This window comes from Podarcis muralis, chromosome 13, assembly GCF_964188315.1.
Source record: "Podarcis muralis chromosome 13, rPodMur119.hap1.1, whole genome shotgun sequence".
In the NCBI taxonomy this organism is placed as follows: Eukaryota; Metazoa; Chordata; class Lepidosauria; order Squamata; family Lacertidae; genus Podarcis; species Podarcis muralis.
The window spans coordinates 10,880,750-10,903,013 of NC_135667.1; the positions used below are offsets into that span (position 1 = coordinate 10,880,750).

Here is a 22,264-nt window from a genome sequence, read left to right on the forward strand (position 1 = left end):
TAAATGTCGTCTGCCTATTGGGTAGCAAACAGCACCGGCCTTCCAATTGGACAGATAGAGTGAAACTCGAAAGCTAACCAATGGGAATGCGCACTTACAATCCGCAGGACTGAATAAAAGGCCGAAGAGCGCACTTGTTTCTCAGCTTGTGTTCTGTCTACTAGGAATCGTGAGCTTTATACTCTTTTGAAACTAGCATCATGTCTGGACGCGGCAAGCAAGGAGGCAAGGCTCGGGCCAAGGCCAAGACTCGCTCTTCTCGTGCCGGACTCCAGTTCCCCGTGGGTCGTGTCCACCGTCTTCTGCGCAAAGGGAACTACGCAGAGCGCGTCGGGGCCGGAGCGCCCGTCTACTTGGCTGCTGTGCTGGAGTACCTGACTGCTGAGATCCTGGAGTTGGCCGGCAACGCTGCCCGGGACAACAAGAAGACCAGGATCATCCCTCGCCACTTGCAGCTCGCCATCCGCAACGACGAGGAGCTGAACAAGCTGCTGGGCAAAGTCACCATTGCTCAAGGAGGCGTCCTCCCCAACATCCAGGCTGTGTTGTGTGATAGGAATTTTATGGTCTTAGATATATGGTAATGTTCATAACTGCACATACATAGATGAACACAGGAAGGCCAACCTGGAACCATTTTGATTCCTAAACTGACCACATCCTTTCTCTGCAAGGTTAAACTGGAAAAGCCTCCCCATTGTCTCTTTCCTCACAAATCCTGTCTCAAGGATATGTCTGTTAGAATAAGGTGTGAGCCTGTGACCTGGCCCAGGAAATAAGTATTTTACCACTACAAAAGAATGGCCAGGCTCCCCAGGAAATCCAATCAAGTAACCTGCCAGACAGGAGATAAACAAGGACAAGAGAAAAACAACATTTAAATTTCTGTGATGTAGGTGGGATGTATCTGAGGGGTGGTCTTAGATTACACCCCTTCTGTGATGTATGCATAATGTTTCTGGGGGTGGTCTTGATCTAGATAATGGGAATTTCAAAAGTCTTTATAAGCTCTTGCACACCATCTTTCTGGGTCCTCCTCCTCTCCTGCGTGTGAGGGAGTACCCTGTTGCAACAGATCAATAAAGATCAAGCTTACTAGCTGCTTTGCTTCTCAATATGCTCTGGTTGGCCTCTGTTATTTTCTCCTACCAATAGGGAACCTATGTAAGGACTCTATATGGGCTCTTGGATACCCCATAAGGGAAAAGGGCATATTTTTATTTACAACAGCCACAAAGAGATAGAGGGAAATAAAACTAATATAGCAGGGATTCAGACTTGTTTTGCTGAACAGAAAGAAAGTGACTGTTTGGCTTTAAGGGAAGACAAAAAGAAATACAAATGCAATTACTTTTCATAGAGTATTTAAATCACTGTTTGCATCCTCTCATCATTTGTGGTGTGGGAGAAAAGAAGGGACAAACACTTTGTTAATGGGGTTCACATATCCTGTTGAAATGGAAAATTATTTTACGTGAGAAGTCTGTCAGGAAATGCTGTTCCTAAAATGCATAGGCATACACAAACAGACAAAAAAAAACCTGTTAAATCCCCATTGGGGAGGCAAACTACTCAAGAGAGGAACTCACAGTGGGAGTGCTTTGAACTCCCTGCAGCCCACCTCTCCAAACCTCCTCTCTCCCCCCTCCTTTCTCACTTTGTAAGCTGATCTAGCCTCTGTGCATGTGCAGAGTTCATGTCTCAGCAAACCTTTTATACTATTGAAAATGTTGCATCTTTTGGCTAAATTAGAATTTGAATAAGGGAAGGGAAGGGTAAGGAGTAGATTTTTAAAATAGGGTTAGATTTTTAAAACAAAAAAGAGAAACTCAGCAATTCAAGTATTCAAAATAATAGACAAAATGATAAACACTGTAATCACTCAAATGCCTGATATCACCAGTTCTGCTTCAAAACATCACAGCTTTCACCTCTCACCTTTAAAAACAAAGAGCAAATCTGGGCTGAATTTCAACTCATCAGCCACAAATTGGGAAAGTTGAAAGGGACCTGGGGTCATCTAGTCCAACCCCAAAATACAGGGTTCATAGCAAGATTTGTACTACCAGAAACACACACATACTTATGTACACAGACACAATTGGGGAAGAGACCGCAAGCCATACACCTATCACAAGCCATGCGCATATCATGTACTAATGAAGAGGAAAATAAAAGTACCCAACTTTATACAGAATACCCTTTTAGCAGATCTTGAAGCTGGTTTGAGTGGGAGTTTACTTCCTTAGACTAATGAGTGCAAGTTCCTAGAGAAAGTATCTTTAAAGGAAGATTGAAGTGAACATTTTTCCTAAGATAGGGAGAGGATCTCTTATAAAGCAAAGTTAATTCAATTGATATAACCACTCACAAATAATTAAAACAGCCATAGATTTGATTTAAAAGGAATACAAAAGTGAACAAATTTTCCTGAACTTGCAGAGGAATAGTAAGCCTAATCTTTACCCCCCCCCCCCTTTTGCAGTTTCCTTTAAAGGAAGCTTACTCGGGAGTAAATTTACTTGGCACAGAAGTAAGAAGGAGAAGAAAAGAAAAAAAAACCCTGAAAGAGACAGAATGAAACAAGGGGGGGCATTTTTCTAAGAAAGAGGCCAGGAAGTCTTATAGAGACTGATATTTGGACTGGACTCATAGAATTTTGCTGGCCATGGAAGCCTCTACATTTAATATCAATTTTTCTTAGAAAGAACACCATACCTTCATAGGCATATGCTTAATGAAATACATACACTGCATTTTAGCTTGAGAGAGCAGTTGGCTCAACTAGGCTTTTGCAGCAGAAACATTAGGTTAACTTCACATTCCAAAATAGACTGGAACACAGGTGTACTCACAAACTCAAAAGTTACAACAAAACATCATTTACCACTAGACTTAAAATCACCCTCACTTAAACTAGAGGAAGGAGGTGGGGTAATCCTCCTTTCAGAACACAAGTAGCACGTATACAGGATTTTACCACTTGGGAGAAAAACTCTTTTAGAGCCTCTCTCAAATAACAAACATTTGCACACTTCATTCTCAATTTTTGTCTTGTTTAAGATTGATAACGTTCAACATGGCTTTCTTAGATTTAGAACTTGGAGCAAGCTTGCATTTTTATTTTAGATGGCACATTTAAGATAAGCAGCTGCTGGATGTTGCCTAAGTACAATTTAAACACAGGAAAAACGTTTCTTAAACACAAATTGAAGGGGACCGTCAGAGTCCAGGCGGGAAGTAAGCACCAATTGGGCTTCTTTCACGCCAGGGGTCTGAGGACTATTTTTCTTTTGACTGAGGTGCACCCATTTTCAATTAAAAGGGGTTTGGACCTGGGCAAAACTCCGAAGGGTCCGGAAAAGGGGAAATCTGGACAAAACTCCGAGGGGAAAAAAACCTGGGGATACCTGGACAAATCTCTGAAGGGGAAAAACCTGGGGACACCTGGACAAATCTCCGAAGGGGAAAAACCTGGGGACACCTGGACAAATCTCCGAAGGGGAACCTGGGAATAAAAGGGGTTTGGACCTGGGCAAAACTCCGAAGGGTCCGGAAAAGGGGAAATCTGGACAAAACTCCGAGGGGAAAAAAACCTGGGGATACCTGGACAACTCTCCGAAGGGGAAAAAACCTGGGGACACCTGGACAAATCTCCGAAGGGGAAAAACCTGGGGACACCTGGACAAATCTCCGAAGGGGAAAAACCTGGGGATACCTGGACAAATCTCCGAGGGGAAAAACCTGGGGATACCTGGACAAATCTCCGAGGGGAAAAACCTGGGGACACCTCACTTAATCTCTATTCTACAACCCACAGCAACCTCCCTGCCTCTTACAATCTAACTCAGAGTCCCTACTGAACGCTTGCACACTTGCAATGCCAGATTGAGACTCTGGAATATGAAAGATGGAAAGGAATTCAGCGCCCTTGCGTTCTCTGTTCACAGGTCATTTCTAACAAAGATCGCCATGGCAGAGGTGCGGCTGCGCTGGGAGTTATAGTTTTGGGAATTATAGTTTTCAGTGCAGAAGAAATTGCACAACCTTTCTGGGCAAACTCCGAAGGAATAGGTTGGCATATAGAATTTAGTGGAAGAAATCACACACAACCTTGTGCCTGGGCATACTCCGAAGGGCTAGGGCTGGTGTTGAGATCAAGAGGACAGAAACGAGGAGAAGGCAATTTTTCAAGAGTTAAAGTGAGGAAAGAAGTAAGGATTTGAGAAGTATAGGTTTGCTGTGGTTTTCAGAATCCCACCCCATTACCAGTTTTTCCTACTCATACTCACTTCGCAAGCGCTGTCCTGGTGATCCCGGGATCTCTTGACTGGTTGTTTAAGGCCAGCCTGATCAAGCGTTGCTTCCTCTGGTTAGCCCCGCTGAACCTCCAGTTATTTCCAGACCCTGGGATCGATGGAAGGCTGGTTATTCCTCCTGGCAAACTGCCTGGTGCGCGCTGGATAACCAGTCCTTCCTCGCTTCCAGAATCCGGGTAACCAAAAGTCCCTTCGTGCGTGGTCGCCATCTGTTGTAAATAAAAATAATGCCCTTTTCCCTTATGGGGTATCCAAGAGCCCATATAGAGTCCTTACATAGGTTCCCTATTGGTAGGAGAAAATAACAGAGGCCAACCAGAGAATATTGAGAAGCAAAGCAGCTAGTAAGCTTGATCTTTATTGATCTGTTGCAACAGGGTACTCCCTCACACGCAGGAGAGGAGGAGGACCCAGAAAGATGGTGTGCAAGAGCTTATAAAGACTTTTGAAATTCCCATTATCTAGATCAAGACCACCCCCAGAAACATTATGCATACATCACAGAAGGGGTGTAATCTAAGACCACCCCTCAGATACATCCCACCTACATCACAGAAATTTAAATGTTGTTTTTCTCTTGTCCTTGTTTATCTCCTGTCTGGCAGGTTACTTGATTGGATTTCCTGGGGAGCCTGGCCATTCTTTTGTAGTGGTAAAATACTTATTTCCTGGGCCAGGTCACAGGCTCACACCTTATTCTAACAGACATATCCTTGAGACAGGATTTGTGAGGAAAGAGACAATGGGGAGGCTTTTCCAGTTTAACCTTGCAGAGAAAGGATGTGGTCAGTTTAGGAATCAAAATGGTTCCAGGTTGGCCTTCCTGTGTTCATCTATGTATGTGCAGTTATGAACATTACCATATATCTAAGACCATAAAATTCCTATCACATGGCTTTGACACTTTTTTAGGTTACAAATAATCTGTTTTTCATTTATTAATCAGTTTTTCATTGGGTTGTTAGAATGCCAAAACAAGTTACTTCAGGTGACTTCAGGTTAAAAACAAAAAAAACAAATTGTGTGTCTTAGCATTTATTTATTTTTGGTTCCTCATAGGTCATTGTGTGTGTGTGTGTGTGTGTGTGTGTGTGTGTGTGTGTGTGTTTTACTTTGGGGACATGTCCATCACATGTTGAAAGTCATTTTCATCAAGTTCTACTTATCAGATAGCACATGCTGAATTTGAAGCCTTTTTCCATTGTTTTCCCATTTTTTTTAGTCCAGTAGTAATCTGTGGTTTTGATAATATCTTTGTATTTAATAATAATTCTTTTCTGAATCTGATGTCTTTGTGTCAAGTCCATTTTCATCTGAATGGTAATCTAATTTTTTGCTTTCTTTTTATTTTTTAAACTTTCTTGTATTTTTTTTTTACAGTTCTCTTTCTCTACACGTGGAGTAATTTTTAATGTAATAATATGGGGGGGAAACAACAAAAACTAAGTGAAGGAAAGCAAACAAACTTAGCAGATAATAACAGTAATTATATGAAAATGTGATAATAATATTAAAATGAGTAAAATGCTTAACATGCTAAGATTTTATTATTTGCAGCTAATAACTCAAGGAGATTTTCTTGGGGAGGGGGCTTTTGCCCCTTCTTTTCTAACTCTTGTCTTTTAAGTCTCCAAAACCCTGCCCCCTACAGGATATCACTTCTACAGATGTGCTACTACAGATCCAATAAAAAGCTTCGCCACCACAAAACTATTACCTGCAGCAGCAACAACAGACGCCAAAGTTCTCAAAGTGGCCACAGCAATTTCTTTCAAAGGGGAAGTGGGGCTGACAAAGGGGGGAGGAGTTGAATTGCAAGGACATTTTCTCACTTTTGAAACTCAAGCCTCTGTGCTCCAGGATTCAAAAGATACATGCGTAAAAGATCACAATTGTGTCAAGATATGCAACTGATATTTTATTAGTTTGTTTTGTATTATGTGTTATTACGTAAGGATGTTGAAATGTGTCTGACAGTGTGTTATTTCCACAAAGGGGGGGGGGGCTATTTTTGTGTGTAATTGGTTTTATGTTTAATGTCTTATTCCTTACACCCCAGTGGAGGATTCTCATACATTTTATACTTTCTAATAGCTCACACTATTGTGTAGTCCAATGTTTAGATCAATTTATAACCACATTTCATTGTTCCACCTGGCACTATGCCAACCTTCCCTTCCCATTTTAAAAAATGTGCCAAAACTTGCTTTACCAAGGAGAAGCTTCTAAGAAACATGAAGGTGGATATGCTTTGGTTTAGCAGGAATGATCCCTTATAGAGTTAAATTGACTTATTTGGACAAGTGCCCTTTTTAAGAATGGTTTTCTTTTAACAGTTTGTTTTGATAAGTTGAGAACCATGGGCATATATAAATTCAAATTGGACTCAGTTTGAATTGGGCAAGTGTATCCAGGCTGCAATTAGCTTTTTGGTCCTTTAAGTGCAAGTGAGCAATTTCCCATGAGTGCAAGACCACAGCCTATAATAAAATCCCATAGAAAGGCCAAGGACAAGGCATCTCCCTCACGAGATGTCCAAACCTGTGCCAGCTATGGTGAATGCCAGGCAACATGGTTAAATGAAAGCCCCGAGGGGATTCAACAGACCGGATGTGTTGCTGTAGCACTATGTCAGTGTGAGACCACAGAAGAGCTAGCTTGACACCTGAGAAACACACAAAAATGGCGAAGGACAAAACACCAACTGCATTTTTCAGTCATTAGTGGACCTTCCTGCTAGGTGTAAAGCATAGAACACTATTGAGTAAATAGTCTCTCCCAAAGTGTTAGAATGTCACAAGTAATTTAGTAGCAAAATGCAACATGTGTTATTTTTATATGATATATTTATACAAAGGCATCCATTTACAACATACGATGTTATTATTTGTGGGGCAAAAATTTTTAAGAAAAATTCTAGCCCCAAAGGGGGGATAATGTGATAGGAATTTTATGGTCTTAGATATATGGTAATGTTCATAACTGCACATACATAGATGAACACAGGAAGGCCAACCTGGAACCATTTTGATTCCTAAACTGACCACATCCTTTCTCTGCAAGGTTAAACTGGAAAAGCCTCCCCATTGTCTCTTTCCTCACAAATCCTGTCTCAAGGATATGTCTGTTAGAATAAGGTGTGAGCCTGTGACCTGGCCCAGGAAATAAGTATTTTACCACTACAAAAGAATGGCCAGGCTCCCCAGGAAATCCAATCAAGTAACCTGCCAGACAGGAGATAAACAAGGACAAGAGAAAAACAACATTTAAATTTCTGTGATGTAGGTGGGATGTATCTGAGGGGTGGTCTTAGATTACACCCCTTCTGTGATGTATGCATAATGTTTCTGGGGGTGGTCTTGATCTAGATAATGGGAATTTCAAAAGTCTTTATAAGCTCTTGCACACCATCTTTCTGGGTCCTCCTCCTCTCCTGCGTGTGAGGGAGTACCCTGTTGCAACAGATCAATAAAGATCAAGCTTACTAGCTGCTTTGCTTCTCAATATTCTCTGGTTGGCCTCTGTTATTTTCTCCTACCAATAGGGAACCTATGTAAGGACTCTATATGGGCTCTTGGATACCCCATAAGGGAAAAGGGCATTATTTTTATTTACAACAGTTGTTGCCCAAGAAAACCGAGAGCCACAAGGCCAAAGGAAAATAGATCGCTTTTCATCGGAACTACAGCAGGAAAATAACCCCACAAAGGCTCTTTTAAGAGCCACACACAATTTCATAAAGAGCTTTGATCATATGAAACCTTTAGGTTTTTTAGTGTTGCCGTTTGAAACCGTGCGTCCCTTTCTTAAGCAGGAGTAGAAAAATGTTTCAAGGCCAATACACATGATACAATATAAATAATGTGATCTGTGCTACTTCGTTGCAGTGAAAAAAAGTTGCAACTATATAGGCTTCTGATATATCACATGTCACTCTTAAAAGTTACTAGAAGGTTGTTGTAAGTGAGAAGGATAAAATGTTTCTGAACTTGCCACTTAAATTCTCCCTTCAAGGAATATTTTCATTGATGTTCCAGTTTCATGAGCGTAGTTGCAAACCTAACCCATTCCGCTGTGAGTAACCTGATTAAACTCGGGAGATTTTTATGTTGTGAAAATGCATAGAATTGCACAATTACGAGACGAACACAATTGTGAAATCCATGTTTGAAAGCATAAAACCGCTGCGGTTTTGGCGGCAATTTCAAATGAAAGAAACCCCGCGGGATTTTGAGGACGGGGGCCCTTGAGTAGCCAATCACACGTTAGGGCGCGGTTTTCAAATTATCCGTTGTTAACTGGGGTTTGATTATCCGGCAACTCAGTTTCTTTAGTAAGGCTAAAGGAATTAGTCTTTAGAAGGAAGTGTCCTATTTCAATGGACTTTGTTCCCAGGAAAGTGGGTATAGGGTTGCAGACGAGCTGCAATAAAGACGTGGAGCCCGATCCTATGAAAGTCTATGGAGAAGTCTCGCTCAGCCCAGTGCAGTTTACTCCCAAGAAAGCGTGCAAAGCAATGCAGCAGCCTTAACCAATTTATTAAGGCATCCAATCAGTCTTCGATGTACGTTATGCAATGCCCCGTATCAAGCTTACTCTACTGAAATCCACCGCTGTAGTTTAACATTCAGAGTCCTACAGATCACCTATTTTTACGGCTAAGTGCTGCGATGAGGTCGGCATGTTTTGAAAACCCTACTTTTAAGATGTGTTCCGAGAGCGGGGGGGGGGGAGTAGAGAAAAAGCATAAACCACTTTAATCCCTATATTTCTTTTAGCATTGCATTTCCATCCAGGAAATAAAACTTTGGGAAGGAGCGGAAGGACGAAGGGCGGTGCTGCAAAGTCTATCCAATCAATGTCTAGCCCGGGAAATTCAAATTCTGCAACGGTCCCTTGACCTCATTCAGCCAATCAGGACGCAGCCGCTGGCTATAAAAGGGCGGTCCAAAGTCCCCTTTGCTTCATTTCTTTCTCCTTTCTGACAAAGCAGCTTCTGTCCGCGCGAAGAGGAAGATGGCCCGTACAAAACAGACGGCTCGCAAGTCTACTGGCGGGAAGGCGCCTCGCAAGCAGCTGGCGACCAAAGCCGCCCGCAAGAGCGCGCCGGCCACGGGCGGAGTGAAGAAGCCTCACCGCTACCGGCCGGGCACCGTGGCGCTGCGCGAGATCCGCCGCTACCAGAAGTCGACGGAGCTGCTGATCCGCAAGCTGCCTTTCCAGCGCCTGGTGCGCGAGATCGCGCAGGACTTCAAGACGGACCTGCGCTTCCAGAGCTCGGCCGTGATGGCTCTGCAGGAGGCGAGCGAGGCTTACCTGGTGGGCCTGTTCGAGGACACCAACCTGTGCGCCATCCACGCCAAGCGCGTCACCATCATGCCCAAGGACATCCAGCTCGCCAGGCGCATCCGCGGAGAGAGGGCCTGAGAAGCGCCCGCCCGCCTGCATCCCCAGAACACGAATTCTGTTTCAACCACAAAGGCTCTTTTAAGAGCCACCACATGGTCTTGGAAAGAGCTCGCACGATGCTAAATTACCTCTTGCCACTGCCGGATATCTGTTCGATTCTTGATCTTTAGCTGCAATAATTTGAATAATCTGGGTTTTCTAGTTCTCTTTAGTAACTATGCACTACATTGAAACTGTTTAGGAGTTTCAAGCCTCCATGGAACTCTTAAGCTAGTAAATTCCACCGCCCTACTTTTTTCCATTTTTCTGTTCTGTCACACAACACTAAAGAAAAGATGCTAAGCAGCTTAATTGCAGGAAGCTAAATAAGCGGTTACATAAATAACATTGGCTCAGGGTGGAAACGTTGCAATTTTAAAGCAGTTCCTGGCTTCCCCACCCCAATGTAGATTTGAAGCTCAATGCAGCCTCTTTTTCACAGGCATATCATAAGTACTCATGGGCTGCTTAAAAACTATGCTGTAATGCCAACATTTATTTCCCTTTAAGAGAGCAGCACACATTCCTCTCATGAAGTGATCCGGAGTTTTGCATGGCAATGCAACGCAGGGAGAAATGCCAGGTGAAAAACAGTATATCGTCCGCGAAATGCCGTAATAACCTGGTGAGTTCTGATTGCCCGTAATATATCTGGCCAATAAAAGCTAGCTTGTCAGAAGTGGGATTCGAACCCACGCCTCCAGAGGAGACTGCGACCTGAACGCAGCGCCTTAGACCGCTCGGCCATCCTGACTACTTAAGAAAGGGGGTTTCTTTGTTGAAGAAAGTATATTACATAATAATGCATTGGTTTAAGATAGTTAGTGAGTCATGTGTTACAACAGTGAGGATCAGCTGATAAATCAACTTGTTAGCAAGAATCACCCTCTGTGAAAACAGTCTTCCTTTCCCCAGTTGATACCTTGATCTGCGGAGGAGGAGGCGGCAGCCGTTTAGTCCCCAGCGTGGGGAGGGGAAATCTATCGCAATCAAGGAAATCTATCGGCCACACGGTGGCGCTGTATAGTTTAAAATGCCTCGGGATGGGTTATCGCTGACGAAGCAGGACCAGGTTCTACCCTGCTGCAATGCATGTAAATAAAAATGCGAAAAGTTCATTGGTCATGTGCAGAGGACTTTTTCGTCTTCATAGAAGAGAGGAGAGCATCATTCATTATCACCCACAAACCCGTGAGGAGGGGGCTAAGGATAGTCTTTCTAAGAAGCGGGAGAGTGTTAGGCTGCCACAACTTTCCGGAGCTGATAAGAATAGCAGACATTTCGATGTCAAATAAAATCGAAGCAGGGCTGAAAGAGAAAAAAGGTCGTTTTAAGTGCATTGAATGGTCTACAGGGTAAACGGGAGTTTAGCAAATTCCTTATAGCCTTTGACGATGACTCATAAATCCACACACGATTTTGAAGCTTGAAGACAAGCCTGTGAATTGCAACAACTTCAAGTCATCCAATTTTTTCTTAAGTAAAAAATACTTTTAGCAGAGGATGGTTTCGATCCATCGACCTCTGGGTTATGGGCCCAGCACGCTTCCGCTGCGCCACTCTGCTTGTGAAGGAAGCATTATTTAGACAGCCTTACAAACTCATGACGTTTGTGTGTGTGCGCGGCGGCAGGGTTTCTCCAACTTTCAGTTTAAAAGAAATGCTTTTGATTTAATCGCTGACTTCTCCCTCATTAATATTCTGAAGAGCTTCTACTTTTGCAAGTGCCAAACACCCAGTTGCACGTCAATTATCAATCACATTGCCTGTCAATTTGAAAGGCTTGTGCACTCAGTTTATTAGATTTCTGTAACCTACAGGCGCTGCGGACGTCATTTCTCCACCGTTTCTCCATTAAAGAGAAGTTTCTGTCTAGCTGGCTCTGCCTGTGTAAAAATCCCATCTTTGCCCTTGCCTTTTACATTCACGGTTGAAGATGTCGATCTGTTGCTATTGTGATGGTTGCTGCTTTTATTAAATCCCACCATCTCCACGTGATTGTATCTTTTTAACTTGCTAGGATCCGGGCTCCCCTGGAATCGAGGGATTAATAATAATAATAAGGATAATATACTTGCAAGGCAAAGCAAGAGTTTGAAAACTGCATTTGCGTGATGCTTGCACATGCATGATCAACAGAAGTCACAACTGCGCTCAGCAGTTGAGGTGAGAAGTTCTCTGAGCCACATACAGAGAACTGTAACAAACCAGTAACAAATCTCAGGCAGAGAGCATGCTTCCAGATTCACCGCCTCCGTGCATTTGTGTGTTCTCCAATTCTGGTATTGGGCTGCAAATAAACACTATTTTGTAGACATCACTGCCCAAATAACGAAATTTATGGGAGGGGAAAGTCATATCAGCACACGGGAAAGCATCTCTAACCTTTATGTTAGTTTGCTAAAGAAAGTCGGGGCGGGAGCTCAGAATGGTTTTGCCTGTGGGAATGACAGACAAATGAAAGAAATAGCAAAAAAGGAAAAACCAGGGTCGACGAAGGTGGGATTCGAACCCACGCGTGCAGAGCACAATGGATTAGCAGTCCATCGCCTTAACCACTCGGCCACCTCGTCTCTTCCGGTAGGAGCTCTCGGGATGCTTCCTTTTGCTCAAAACAGCCGAATGTTTATTCTAAGGTTGTGTGTCATTTCTTTGCAATGTACAGCATTTGATATCAATTGGGAAGCCTGTTTACTAAGTCAGCCGCTACAACTTTGCAATCATCCCTTTTAAAAACGGTAACATTTCTCATAAGTAGGAAAATACCACCTTTCTTCCTGTCGTGGGTTCCATAGTGTAGTGGTTATCACATCTGCTTTACACGCAGAAGGTCCTGGGTTCGAGCCCCAGTGGAACCAAAGCGGCGTTTTTTTTTTTAATTGAAATTGATTGAAAAAGTCAAAGGGAATGGAAGATTGAGAAGTACGTGTGGAAATTATAAACAACGACTTCCTTCTGCTTTTCCCGTTCCACAGCAATTAAAGGAGGTGGCATACATTAATGCAAGAGCGACACCGTTGTTTGGCCAGAATTTTATGATCTAACTCAAAGCGACGTGGAAGAAACAGAACATGCAATAGAAAAAGAGCAACAATCTGTATGCAGTACAGTATTATGGAAGATTTTAGGACGGTGAACCCCAACGCGCCGATGCCTTCACTCCCCACTTTAGTGCTTACTAGGACCTTTGGAACTGCATCAGAGGGTTCAACTTCCTACTGTGAAATGACGAGAAAGTTCAAAAGGTAGCATTTTTTTTATTTTAAAAAAAGGGTAAATCACAGCTGGCCCGTACGGGGATCGAACCCGCGACCTTGGCGTTATTAGCACCACGCTCTAACCAACTGAGCTAACCGGCCAGTTGCCGCTCGGAGCTTCCGTAACTACATACTACAATATACACACTCAATGTGCTTAGCAGTTGCAAATATTTTTAGCAGCATAAAAGTCAGACGGCGGTGTGTCGGTTGAGCACGCTTGGATCCTCCATCCACCGCCTATGAGGGTCCCTGCAAAAGTCTGATTCAGTCAGATTAGGGAAATAATGGGTTTATAATGTGGTTTTATTTTTATTTCTGGCCTGCTCTCAATATTATTTATTCTTCTAGGGGAGAGCATCAACCTCACCCCTCCTTTTTTAAAAAAAGAACCCTTAAGGTATTTGCAAATAATAATAATAATAATAATAATAATAATAATAATAATAATAATAATAATAATAATAATTTATTTGTACCCCGCCCATCTGGCTGGGTTTCCCCAGCCACTCTGGGCGGCTTCCACAAAGACCAAAAATACACTAAGATGTCACACATTAAAAGCTTCCCTGAACAGGGCTGCCTTAAGATGTCTTCTGAATGTCAGGTAGTTGTTTATATAATTACAAGGCATTTTGAACTGGTGTTTATTTCAATTATATCCCATCTTTCCTCCATGATTATAGTGGTCCTCCCTGATTTCATCTTCACAACAACCCTGTGAGGTAGGTTAGGGCTGAAAGGTCACCCAGTGAGCTTCATAGCCGAATTGTCTCTTTTGCTCCTGGGTGGACGGCATTCATCCATAGTTGTCCAACCCTCATTTGCCTGCACCTGCCCTTTCTTCCATTTGTGGCTCCTTGTTTTCAAACAAAAACCCCACAAAGAAGTCAGTCAAGCACCTGCAGAGGAGCAACCAGTCAAGGCCGGAAACATTAAGGAGCGATTGGTCCAAGGCCTTTCAGTGTATGCCTAACTGGATTTCTTGGGATCTCTGTGCCTTTGCTCCATGTACATCTGATTTATGAGATCAGAAGCTCTGCATGAAATTGAGGGCTTTGGTCCTTCAAAGTCTTGGTTTTGTCCTTTCTGAGCACAGGAACAGCAAATAATATGAGAGAAGAACAAGATTCCTGTATAGAACCTCAAAAATCTGTGATCCAATGCCAACAGACACCAGTGGAAGACTGTTGCCTTCACATCCTCCTCATGAGCTGCCGAGTGGCCTGGAAACATTAAGAAGCTGCCTTTACACAGAGTCAGACCACTATCTAGCTCAGTATTGTCCACACTGACTTCTTGGGACTTCTTGCATGCAAGGAAGATGCTCTACTGCCCTTCCTGTTACATCTGGCTGGCCACAATGGAAATGGGAGTTTTAGACTAGATGGATCTTATTCCTGATCCAGTGCAGCTATTCTTTTGTTGTTAACAAAGGAGTGCCTTATAACAGATCCAATAAATGGCCTCTTTGGACTTCAGCTACTATGCATCTCACTGTAACATTGCAATTTCCCTTCTTCAGCATTACTGATTTTTTAAAATGCGTGTTTTATTTTTTTTTATTTATTTGGTAATTTGGGATTTATGCCTTTTCCTATATTAAAGATTTTCCCAAGTATTTTGCCTTTGGGAGTGAGAAGTTGTAGCCAATGGCTTCGCTTTGCCACTTGACTTTCCACCAACCTTGACAATATCCTTTCGAAGGGAAAGACTTTTGATTGGGCGGGGGTGGGGTGGGGAAACCTGTGGCTAGAAGACTGGGTTCAAATGGCAGAGGGCATGTTAGCCTGTCCATGATCACTGCAGATGGTGACAGCAGCCACGAAATTAAAAGACGCCTGCTTCTTGGGAGAAGGGCAATGACAGGCTTAGACAGCATCTTGAGAAGTAGAGACGTCACCTTGCCAACAAAGGTCCATATTTAAGCCATGGTTTTCCCAGTAGTGATGTATGGAAGTGAGAGCTGGACCATCAAGAAGGCTGATCGGCGAAGAATTGATGCTTTTGAATTATGGTGCTGGAGAAGACTCTTGAGAGTCCCATGGACGGCAAGAAGATCAAACGCATCCATTCTTAAGGAAATCAGCCCTGAGTGCTCACTGGAAGGACAGATCGTGAAGCTGAGGCTCCAGTACTTTGGCCACCTCATGAGAAGAGAAGACTCCCCGGAGAAGACACTGATGCTGGGAAAGATGGAGGGCACAAGGAGAAGGGGGCGACAGAGGACGAGATGGTTGGATAGTGTTTTCGAGGTTACCAGCATGAGTTTGACCAAACTGCGGGAGGTAGTGGAGGACAGAGGTGCCTGGCGTGCTCTGGTCCATGGGGTCACGAAGAGTCGGACACGACTAAACGACTAAACAACAACGTTAGCCTGTATACCTTGGTTTATTAAACATTAAATTTAATATATATTTATGTACTGGTAATTAACTAATTAATTAATTAATAGATGTATGCTGTGAACCACCGGGCAGTTAACTCAAGTAAATGAAATAATTCAGTACACTCATACCCACATCTGGGATTTTCTTTCCTAGTTCGCAATGGAAAACAACAACAGGCCACAGACACACAGATGCATATTTCTAAAGTCAAATTTGCTTTTATTGGCAATATAGAAACTCCATTGGTCCCACGTTGTTCCACAATTGGATTGGTACAAACCAACTTATTTATTGCACAATGTCACCCCCCTGTGCCCGCTGGAGGGACTGCACATCCATTCTTCCTTGACCCCTCCCTAAGTTCATTCAAATGTGTGTTGCGGGTGGGGGGGGGCTAGGGACCTAGACTATGTATGAGGATAACAGCACTGGAAAGTTTTGCATCCACAGCACAGGGACCGTGTCTAATCTGGTCTAGTCCAGCTTGCAATTGATGGTGCAGTGTAGCTTGTGAGTGGGTATAGAAAGTTTTCAGGAAGGCAGTGGAAAGCAAGGTCAAGGCTGGCCCTGGGGATAGCGCAAGCACCACTCGCAGGCATTCTGGAACATGCGGAGCCACGGGGAGACCTTCAGAGACTGGCGCCAGGAGGCGGGCATCCAGGGCCACTGCCAGGGAAGGACACATCGCTCAGGGTGAGGCATCATCGCCAAGTGGCGCCCATCGGCAGAGCAAATGCCCGCAATGCCCAGTGGAGACCCATTGGGATTCATAGGGTACTCCTCAGTTGGCAAACCCTGGTCATCCACGTAGCGGAGAGGCGCCAAGCGGGCAGAGCGCACCTGGGCCAGGACGTCATCTGAGCGGAATCGCATCCGACCTGGGGGAAGAGGAAGGGGGAAAAGGTGAGTGATGAGTCGTGGACTCTCACAATATTTATGTGGCAGCCTCTCTCCATTGGCCAGCCTAGATTACTCTCGGTCCAGTGGGAACTTGCAAATGGGACCACAAAGCCTTATGAACAAGGCAGTTTTCTCAATGCTTTGTGTTGAATTCTAAAAACAAACAAACCAGGGGGGGATTTCTTACTGGAATTAGAATTTTTCCCAGGAGAACATGCACACGCACGCAAGGTCTGGCAGTGGTGTTAGCATAAGTCAGAGGGATCACTGGACTTGGAAAAGGGTATATTTTCTCTTCACTTCTCCTAACCCCATTCCCAATAGCTCTTCTTGATAAAGAGTGTGCATTGTTTAGCTTATTGCACTTTGAGCTTTATGTCTTTGTTTTTTCATACTTGCATGCTTCTGTGTTCTCTTAAAAAATGGAAATGTTTAAAAAATGAAAAAGGCGGCCTCCAGCTCCCAGTACTGAAGCTTATGAATTATTGTAATTATTTTATTAAAAGTCAACACTGTTACATGCACCAGAGCTCTAAGGGCAACATTTTGAATACATTTCTTCAAACATTACAGATAGCCAGTTAAAATGGCAAACATTTCTTCTATCAATCAAGCTTGTTTAATTCCTTTCTCTAAAATAAATATAATTTGTCATTTTACATATTACTGGATAACCCCTTAATTTTTTTTTATGCCTTTCAGAAATCATTGGTGTTTTATCCCCGTTTCCAGTACTTGCACAGAAGGTTTTTCTAAACCTAATTATGAACCCTCTTCCCCACCCCACTCACTCAATTTTTTAAAAAAAGGATTACCTTCTCCATGTGCCACCCAGATGCCCAGCGTAGAACCAGCCATGCCCCGAAGCATCAGCGCCGGACTCTCCTCGATGCCGACGCTCACAAAACGAGACTCAAAGCGCCCAGAATTGTTGGGACTCAGCAGCACACCTGGCTGGATGGCGCCACCTGGAATAATAACCAAGATCAAGAAAATTTTTATATCTCTTTTTTTTTATTTCATATGATTTCCATACTGCTTGGTTGTAAAAAAAAATCCCCAAAGAAACCTCGACGTGGTTTAAATAAAACAATGACATTGTCAGTAAAAAACAGCCGAAGCAAGTATTTTTTAAAAAATAAAAGAATGATTAATATCAGCAATAAGCTGGAAACATTAAAACATGTGTCAGTGTTCTACATACCTGGAGAGGCTTGCCAAAGCAAATAAGTTTTTAGCAGGCAAGGAAAAGAGTACAGTGAAGCTGCCTGCCTATATCATGAGGCAAGGAGTTCCAAAGTGCACGCAAAAAAGATTGATTTCTTACAGATTTAAGGCTGCAGGTCTAATCTCGCTTCCCTGGTCCATTAGGGCAAACAGGGTGTTGCCCAACCAAACAAATTCTGCCCCCACTTGCCCCTCTCCTTATTTACATACAGTCCAGGGGGCGCCCCTGGCTCTCAGCTCCCTCCTGCTCCTGAGTCTCAGTGTTGCCCTTGCAAGGAGCAGGGAAAATGATGGGGGTCAAAACCAGAATTTTCTGGCTCTGCCTGTCCACTGGCGCTGGCTCCACAGAGTTTGCCTCTCTGATTTCTGCCAAGGGGCACCAGCCACCGCTTACTTCACAACAGACACGGTTAGGATTCTAACTGGAAACGCCACAATTCAACACCAGAGCAGTGGCAGTTCTCAGATTTCAGGGGCACCCTCTGCAATGCTAAAATTCAGCACCAGACCCTCCTTTTGTGCTCTGTTCTGCAGCATTGCTGTTGTGCGGTGCCCGTTGCGGCCGAACCGCTTGCACCATCCTCAAACCTCTCTTTGGCGATCACTCCTAGCCGAGGAAGATCGTCTTTCACAAACACAGTGAGTCTGTAGGTGACTGTGGAGGCCATTTCTGGCTCCACACATCCTTCCACAGTGGGGACATAGGTTTCCGGGTGGGAGTTGATCCCGGTGAGGGTTTACCAAGCGTGCCTTCCTCTTAGCGCATTTCTCCCTTTTGTCCCGAGTTCGAGTGACACCTTTGGTAAAGACTGTTCTCCAATTGGAGCACTCGCAGGTCAATGTTTCCCAGGATCCTCAAACTAAGGTTACCAGATTTTTTTTCAATGAATCCGGGGACACTTTTCAATTTCAATGGATTTTGTATGGGGACTGATTTGTAAATCCGGGGACTGTCCCCGGGAAACGGGGACGTATAGTAACCTTGCCTCAATCCACCTCTGACCAGAGCAGCATTCAGGGTGCAAAGCAAGCATACCCACACTCCGAGTGTCCTGGAATCATGAAGGGTCCCCTAACCCAAACTCCCTGCAAAGCAGGAATCACAACTACAGTGGTACCTCTGTGGTTAAGTACTTAATTCGTTCCGGAGGTCCATTCTTAACCTGAAACTGTTCTTAACCTGAAGCACCACTTTAGCTAATGGGGCCTCCTGCTGCTGCCACGCCGCCGGAGCACGATTTCTGTTCTCATCCTGAAGCAAAGTTCTTAACCCGAGGTACTATTTCTGGGTTAGGGGAGTCTGTAACCTGAAGCGTATGTAACCCTAGGTACCACTGTAAAAAGCCCCCAAGAGATGGCCATCCAATCTCTGATTCAAAGCCCCCAGTGAAGAAGAGGGCACCATCTTCCGAGGGAGTCCATTCTATTACCGACTCGCTTACCTTCATCTTGCACATCAGCGCTCTTGGTCCCCACCCAGCCTAGCAGTCCCATCAGCTGGCAGCCATTGCAGATGCCCAGGCTGAAGGTGTCTCTGCGCCGATGGAAGGCCTGGAACTGAGCCTGCGCCCTGCGGTTAAAGGTCACCGAAGCTGCCCAGCCTGCAAGCAAAAAAATGAGATGAATTGTGTGGATTTTGCAAGCCCATCAAGACCGCAAGCCAAAGACCCCGCAGCTATCGTGGCATCAGCGGCAACAGCATCTCCCCAAGAGCGTGAGGCAGGTAGAAATCCCCTGCCCAAAACCCAGCGACAAGGCCGCCATCCCTTGCCACAAGATTGGAAGCTTTCTCCTCGACCCGAGGCAAGCGGATGGCCCTGTTCTTTGCAAGAGGCACGGCTGACCTTTGGCAGAGCCCAAAACATCCGCGTAGCTGAACCCTCCGACAAACACCAGGCCACGGAAGGAGTCCAGCGTCATCTCGCCCGAGCACAGGTCTTGCATGGTGAGGTCCCAGACCTGAAGTGAGGGCGGAGAGAAGACAATAAAGAGGAGGCCTTTGCGGGGAGGAGATCCAACTCCTTGGGCGAGGTTCCTGTTCCTTCAGTTTTTTGGTGAAATGTTAAAGTCCTACCGAGAGGAGACTCGATGAAATGACTTGTGTTCATTAATCTAAACGAAGCTACTCCATGTGGTGTGGCGTAGTGCTTAAGAGTGCCAGGCTACGAGCTGGGAGACCAGGGTTCAAATCCTCCCTCAGCCACGAAGCTCACACTCAGCCTGGTCACTCAGCCTAACCTCCCTCACAGGGTTGTTGTGAGGATAAAATGGGGAAAGAGGAGAACCACGAATATAAACCTTGAGCTCCTCAGAGGAAAATATGGTATGTTAAGTGTAATAAATCAATAAGACAGGGGTCGGCAATTTTTTTTAGCAGCAGGCCAGTCCACTGTCCCTCAGACCTTGTGGCGGGCTGTATAAGTGTCATGGGGAGGCTGGAAGAAGAGGCAAGGGGAGCAAGTAGTCCTCCTCCCCACCTCCCACCCCCACCCGCTGCGCTTATCTTCCCAGGGGCTGCCACCACTGCTTCTCATGAGTAGGCAGAGCGAGCTCGTCCGCTCTGCTCTCTGGCCCACAGGAGCACCAGGGTGGTAGTGGCGGTGGGAGGAAAAGGCCAAGCGGCGGCAGCTCTGCCAATCAAACACCACGCCTGGTTTACCTCAGGGCAGCATGAGGACATCTCTGCCAATCAAACGCCGCTGAGTTAACCAGGCGTGGCGTTTGATTGGCAGAGCCGCCACCGCCGCTGCTCGGCCTCTTCCTCCCGTCGCCATCGCCGGGAGTCTCGGCTTCGTGGTGGGTTCTGGCTTTGCGGCACGGGCCAGATCCAGGACCCAGGGGGACCTAAGTTTGCCGACCACTGAATGAAGGAATGATCGCCAGGTGTGGAGCACACTTCCACCTGCAGACAGGCCTCAGCTGTCTGAACATCATGCCCTCTGTCTAACCTTTTGCTCTCTTAGTAGTCTGCTGTGCCCTTTCTGTGACCTTTGTCTCTTTCGATTAAACCAGTGTTTCCCAACCTTTTTTGGGCAAAGGCACACTTGCTTGATGAAAAAAATCTTGAGGCACACCACCATTACAGCCCCGTGACGTCAGCGCGCAGCGTCACGCCGGGAGGGAAGGGCGCCGGGGCGCTGCTGCTGCTGCTGCTGCTGCTGCCACCGCCACTCCCGGCAGGCATGGGCCCAGCTGAGGCGGCGGCGGCTGTTGTGGTGGTGGCGGCGATAGCGGGCGGAGGAGGGGGCGGCGGCGGCGGGGGAGGCGGCGGCGGCGGGTGGAGCAGGAGGGCGGCCGAGGCCGGTGAGGGAGTAGGGTTGCCCGGGGCTTGAGGAGCCGTCGCCGGGAGCTGCTGCTGCTGTTGTTGCTGCTGCTGCCCGGACATGCCGGCCTCCTCCTCGTCCGCTGTCTCGCGCTCCTCCCTTTTGCGCGCGCTGCCCCGCCGCCGCCCCATTGGCCGGGTCCTGTCAGCTGATCCTGTGTGTGTGTGTGTGTGTGAGGGGAGAATGGAGAGAGAAACCTCGGCACCACCACCGCGGAGCCGCCCCCGGCTCGACGCGGATCCTCGCCGCCGCCGCCCCGCCTCTCACCGCCCAACTCGCCCGCCTCCCTCCCACGGCACACCAGGCAACGCCTCGCGGCACACTAGTGTGCCGCGGAACACCGGTTGGGAAACACTGGATTAAACATTGTGCAAGGGGAAAGTGACGCGGTGGAAACAGGTGCCAAAATAACCTCGTACCACCAGTGGCGTAGCGTGGGTTGTCAGCACCCGGGGCAAGGCAAGTAATTTGCGCCCCCTAACCCGTGGATTTGCGCCCCCTAACCTGTGGATTTGCCCTAACCCCAGATTTTGCGCCCGGTGCGGCCGGTCCCCCCTGCACCCCCCACGCTACGCCACTGCGTACCACCCCTCGATCTCGGGATTGGAAGATGTGTAAAGGTCACAGTCCAAAATGTATTTGACTGGTTTTGCATATTGTGCTAATAAAAAAAGCCTCCGCAGAGCTAGCTGGCAGCTTGCTTATGCACAGCTCACCTGATGACCGACACCTGACTTGTCCCTTTACTCCAGCTGAACTAAGACATAGTTATTCCACTAGCCAATGGCCGAGATCCACCTCCAGTGCCAGAAATCATTTTATGCCTCTGAGTGCCATCACAGGAGGGGAGAGTACATCTGCTTGGCCGCTGTGAGAACAGGATGCTGAAGGAGTTGGACCTGGGGCCTGATCCTGCAGGGCTCTCCTGACATTATTAGGTCAGAGGTCTTCATCTCAAAGCACTCGTGGGGGATGCCTTCACTAAATCCACTTTGCTCTGCTCACCTGGAAGCCACCCATGAGGAGAGCTGCCACCATTTCACGGTCCCCGTTACTCCCTTCTTCGCGAAGGATGGCTACGCGGGGGGCAGGAAGGGCTGTGGGGAAAAGAGACACGGTTTGTTGTCATCCCTTCACGATTAGGCTGCAAGGTTTTACCATGAACAATTAATCGATTTCACAATTCAAAATAAAGTCAACTAAAAAAAGTGGCCTTACTGATTAAGTCAATTCAAAAAGTGTTCTTGATTAAGTGGGCAGGGGTTTTTTAAAACATAATTTTTAATACAGGTACAGTCAAACCTCAGCTCCTGTACACCTCTGTTTTGGAACGTTTTGGCTCCCATATGCCAAAAACCCGGAAGAAAATGCTCCGGTTTTTGAATGTTTTTCAGAAGCCA

General features: G+C 45.7%; 3 protein-coding genes and 5 non-coding genes across 9 annotated transcripts in view; 3 read left to right on the forward strand and 5 right to left on the reverse strand.

Annotated features, from left to right (window-relative positions):
- The first annotated feature begins 159 nt into the window (after positions 1-159).
- LOC114581772 (histone H2A type 2-C-like) lies at positions 160-8,303 on the forward strand. Its single transcript, XM_077916934.1, has 3 exons — positions 160-544; position 1,361; positions 7,940-8,303. Exons 1-3 carry the CDS (start codon positions 201-203, stop codon positions 7,982-7,984), a joined length of 390 nt encoding a protein of 129 aa, XP_077773060.1. The 5' UTR covers positions 160-200; the 3' UTR covers positions 7,985-8,303.
- A 1,015-nt stretch (positions 8,304-9,318) lies between these two features.
- LOC114581771 (histone H3) lies at positions 9,319-9,856 on the forward strand. The gene has a single exon (XM_028702326.2). It carries the CDS (start codon positions 9,336-9,338, stop codon positions 9,744-9,746), a length of 411 nt encoding a protein of 136 aa, XP_028558159.1. The 5' UTR covers positions 9,319-9,335; the 3' UTR covers positions 9,747-9,856.
- A 582-nt stretch (positions 9,857-10,438) lies between these two features.
- On the reverse strand, positions 10,439-10,521 carry TRNAL-CAG (transfer RNA leucine (anticodon CAG)). The gene has a single exon. It is a non-coding gene; the product is annotated as a tRNA-Leu (tRNA).
- A 740-nt stretch (positions 10,522-11,261) lies between these two features.
- TRNAM-CAU (transfer RNA methionine (anticodon CAU)) lies at positions 11,262-11,333 on the reverse strand. The gene has a single exon. It is a non-coding gene; the product is annotated as a tRNA-Met (tRNA).
- A 925-nt stretch (positions 11,334-12,258) lies between these two features.
- On the reverse strand, positions 12,259-12,340 carry TRNAS-GCU (transfer RNA serine (anticodon GCU)). The gene has a single exon. It is a non-coding gene; the product is annotated as a tRNA-Ser (tRNA).
- Positions 12,341-12,552: 212 nt separating this feature from the next.
- TRNAV-UAC (transfer RNA valine (anticodon UAC)) lies at positions 12,553-12,625 on the forward strand. The gene has a single exon. It is a non-coding gene; the product is annotated as a tRNA-Val (tRNA).
- Positions 12,626-13,052: 427 nt separating this feature from the next.
- Positions 13,053-13,126, reverse strand: TRNAI-AAU (transfer RNA isoleucine (anticodon AAU)). The gene has a single exon. It is a non-coding gene; the product is annotated as a tRNA-Ile (tRNA).
- Positions 13,127-15,610: 2,484 nt separating this feature from the next.
- The window catches only part of PFAS (phosphoribosylformylglycinamidine synthase), a 36,865-nt gene continuing 30,211 nt past the window's right edge, over positions 15,611-22,264 (reverse strand). For both annotated transcript variants that reach the window (XM_028702323.2, XM_028702322.2), the window contains exons 25-29: positions 21,870-21,961; positions 19,386-19,500; positions 18,984-19,142; positions 17,130-17,282; positions 15,611-16,292 (exon numbers count right to left, since the gene is read on the reverse strand). In XM_028702323.2, the coding sequence (XP_028558156.2) occupies positions 15,970-16,292; positions 17,130-17,282; positions 18,984-19,142; positions 19,386-19,500; positions 21,870-21,961 (842 nt within the window). In that variant the 3' untranslated portion in view covers positions 15,611-15,969. The remainder of the gene's footprint in view (positions 16,293-17,129; positions 17,283-18,983; positions 19,143-19,385; positions 19,501-21,869; positions 21,962-22,264) is intronic.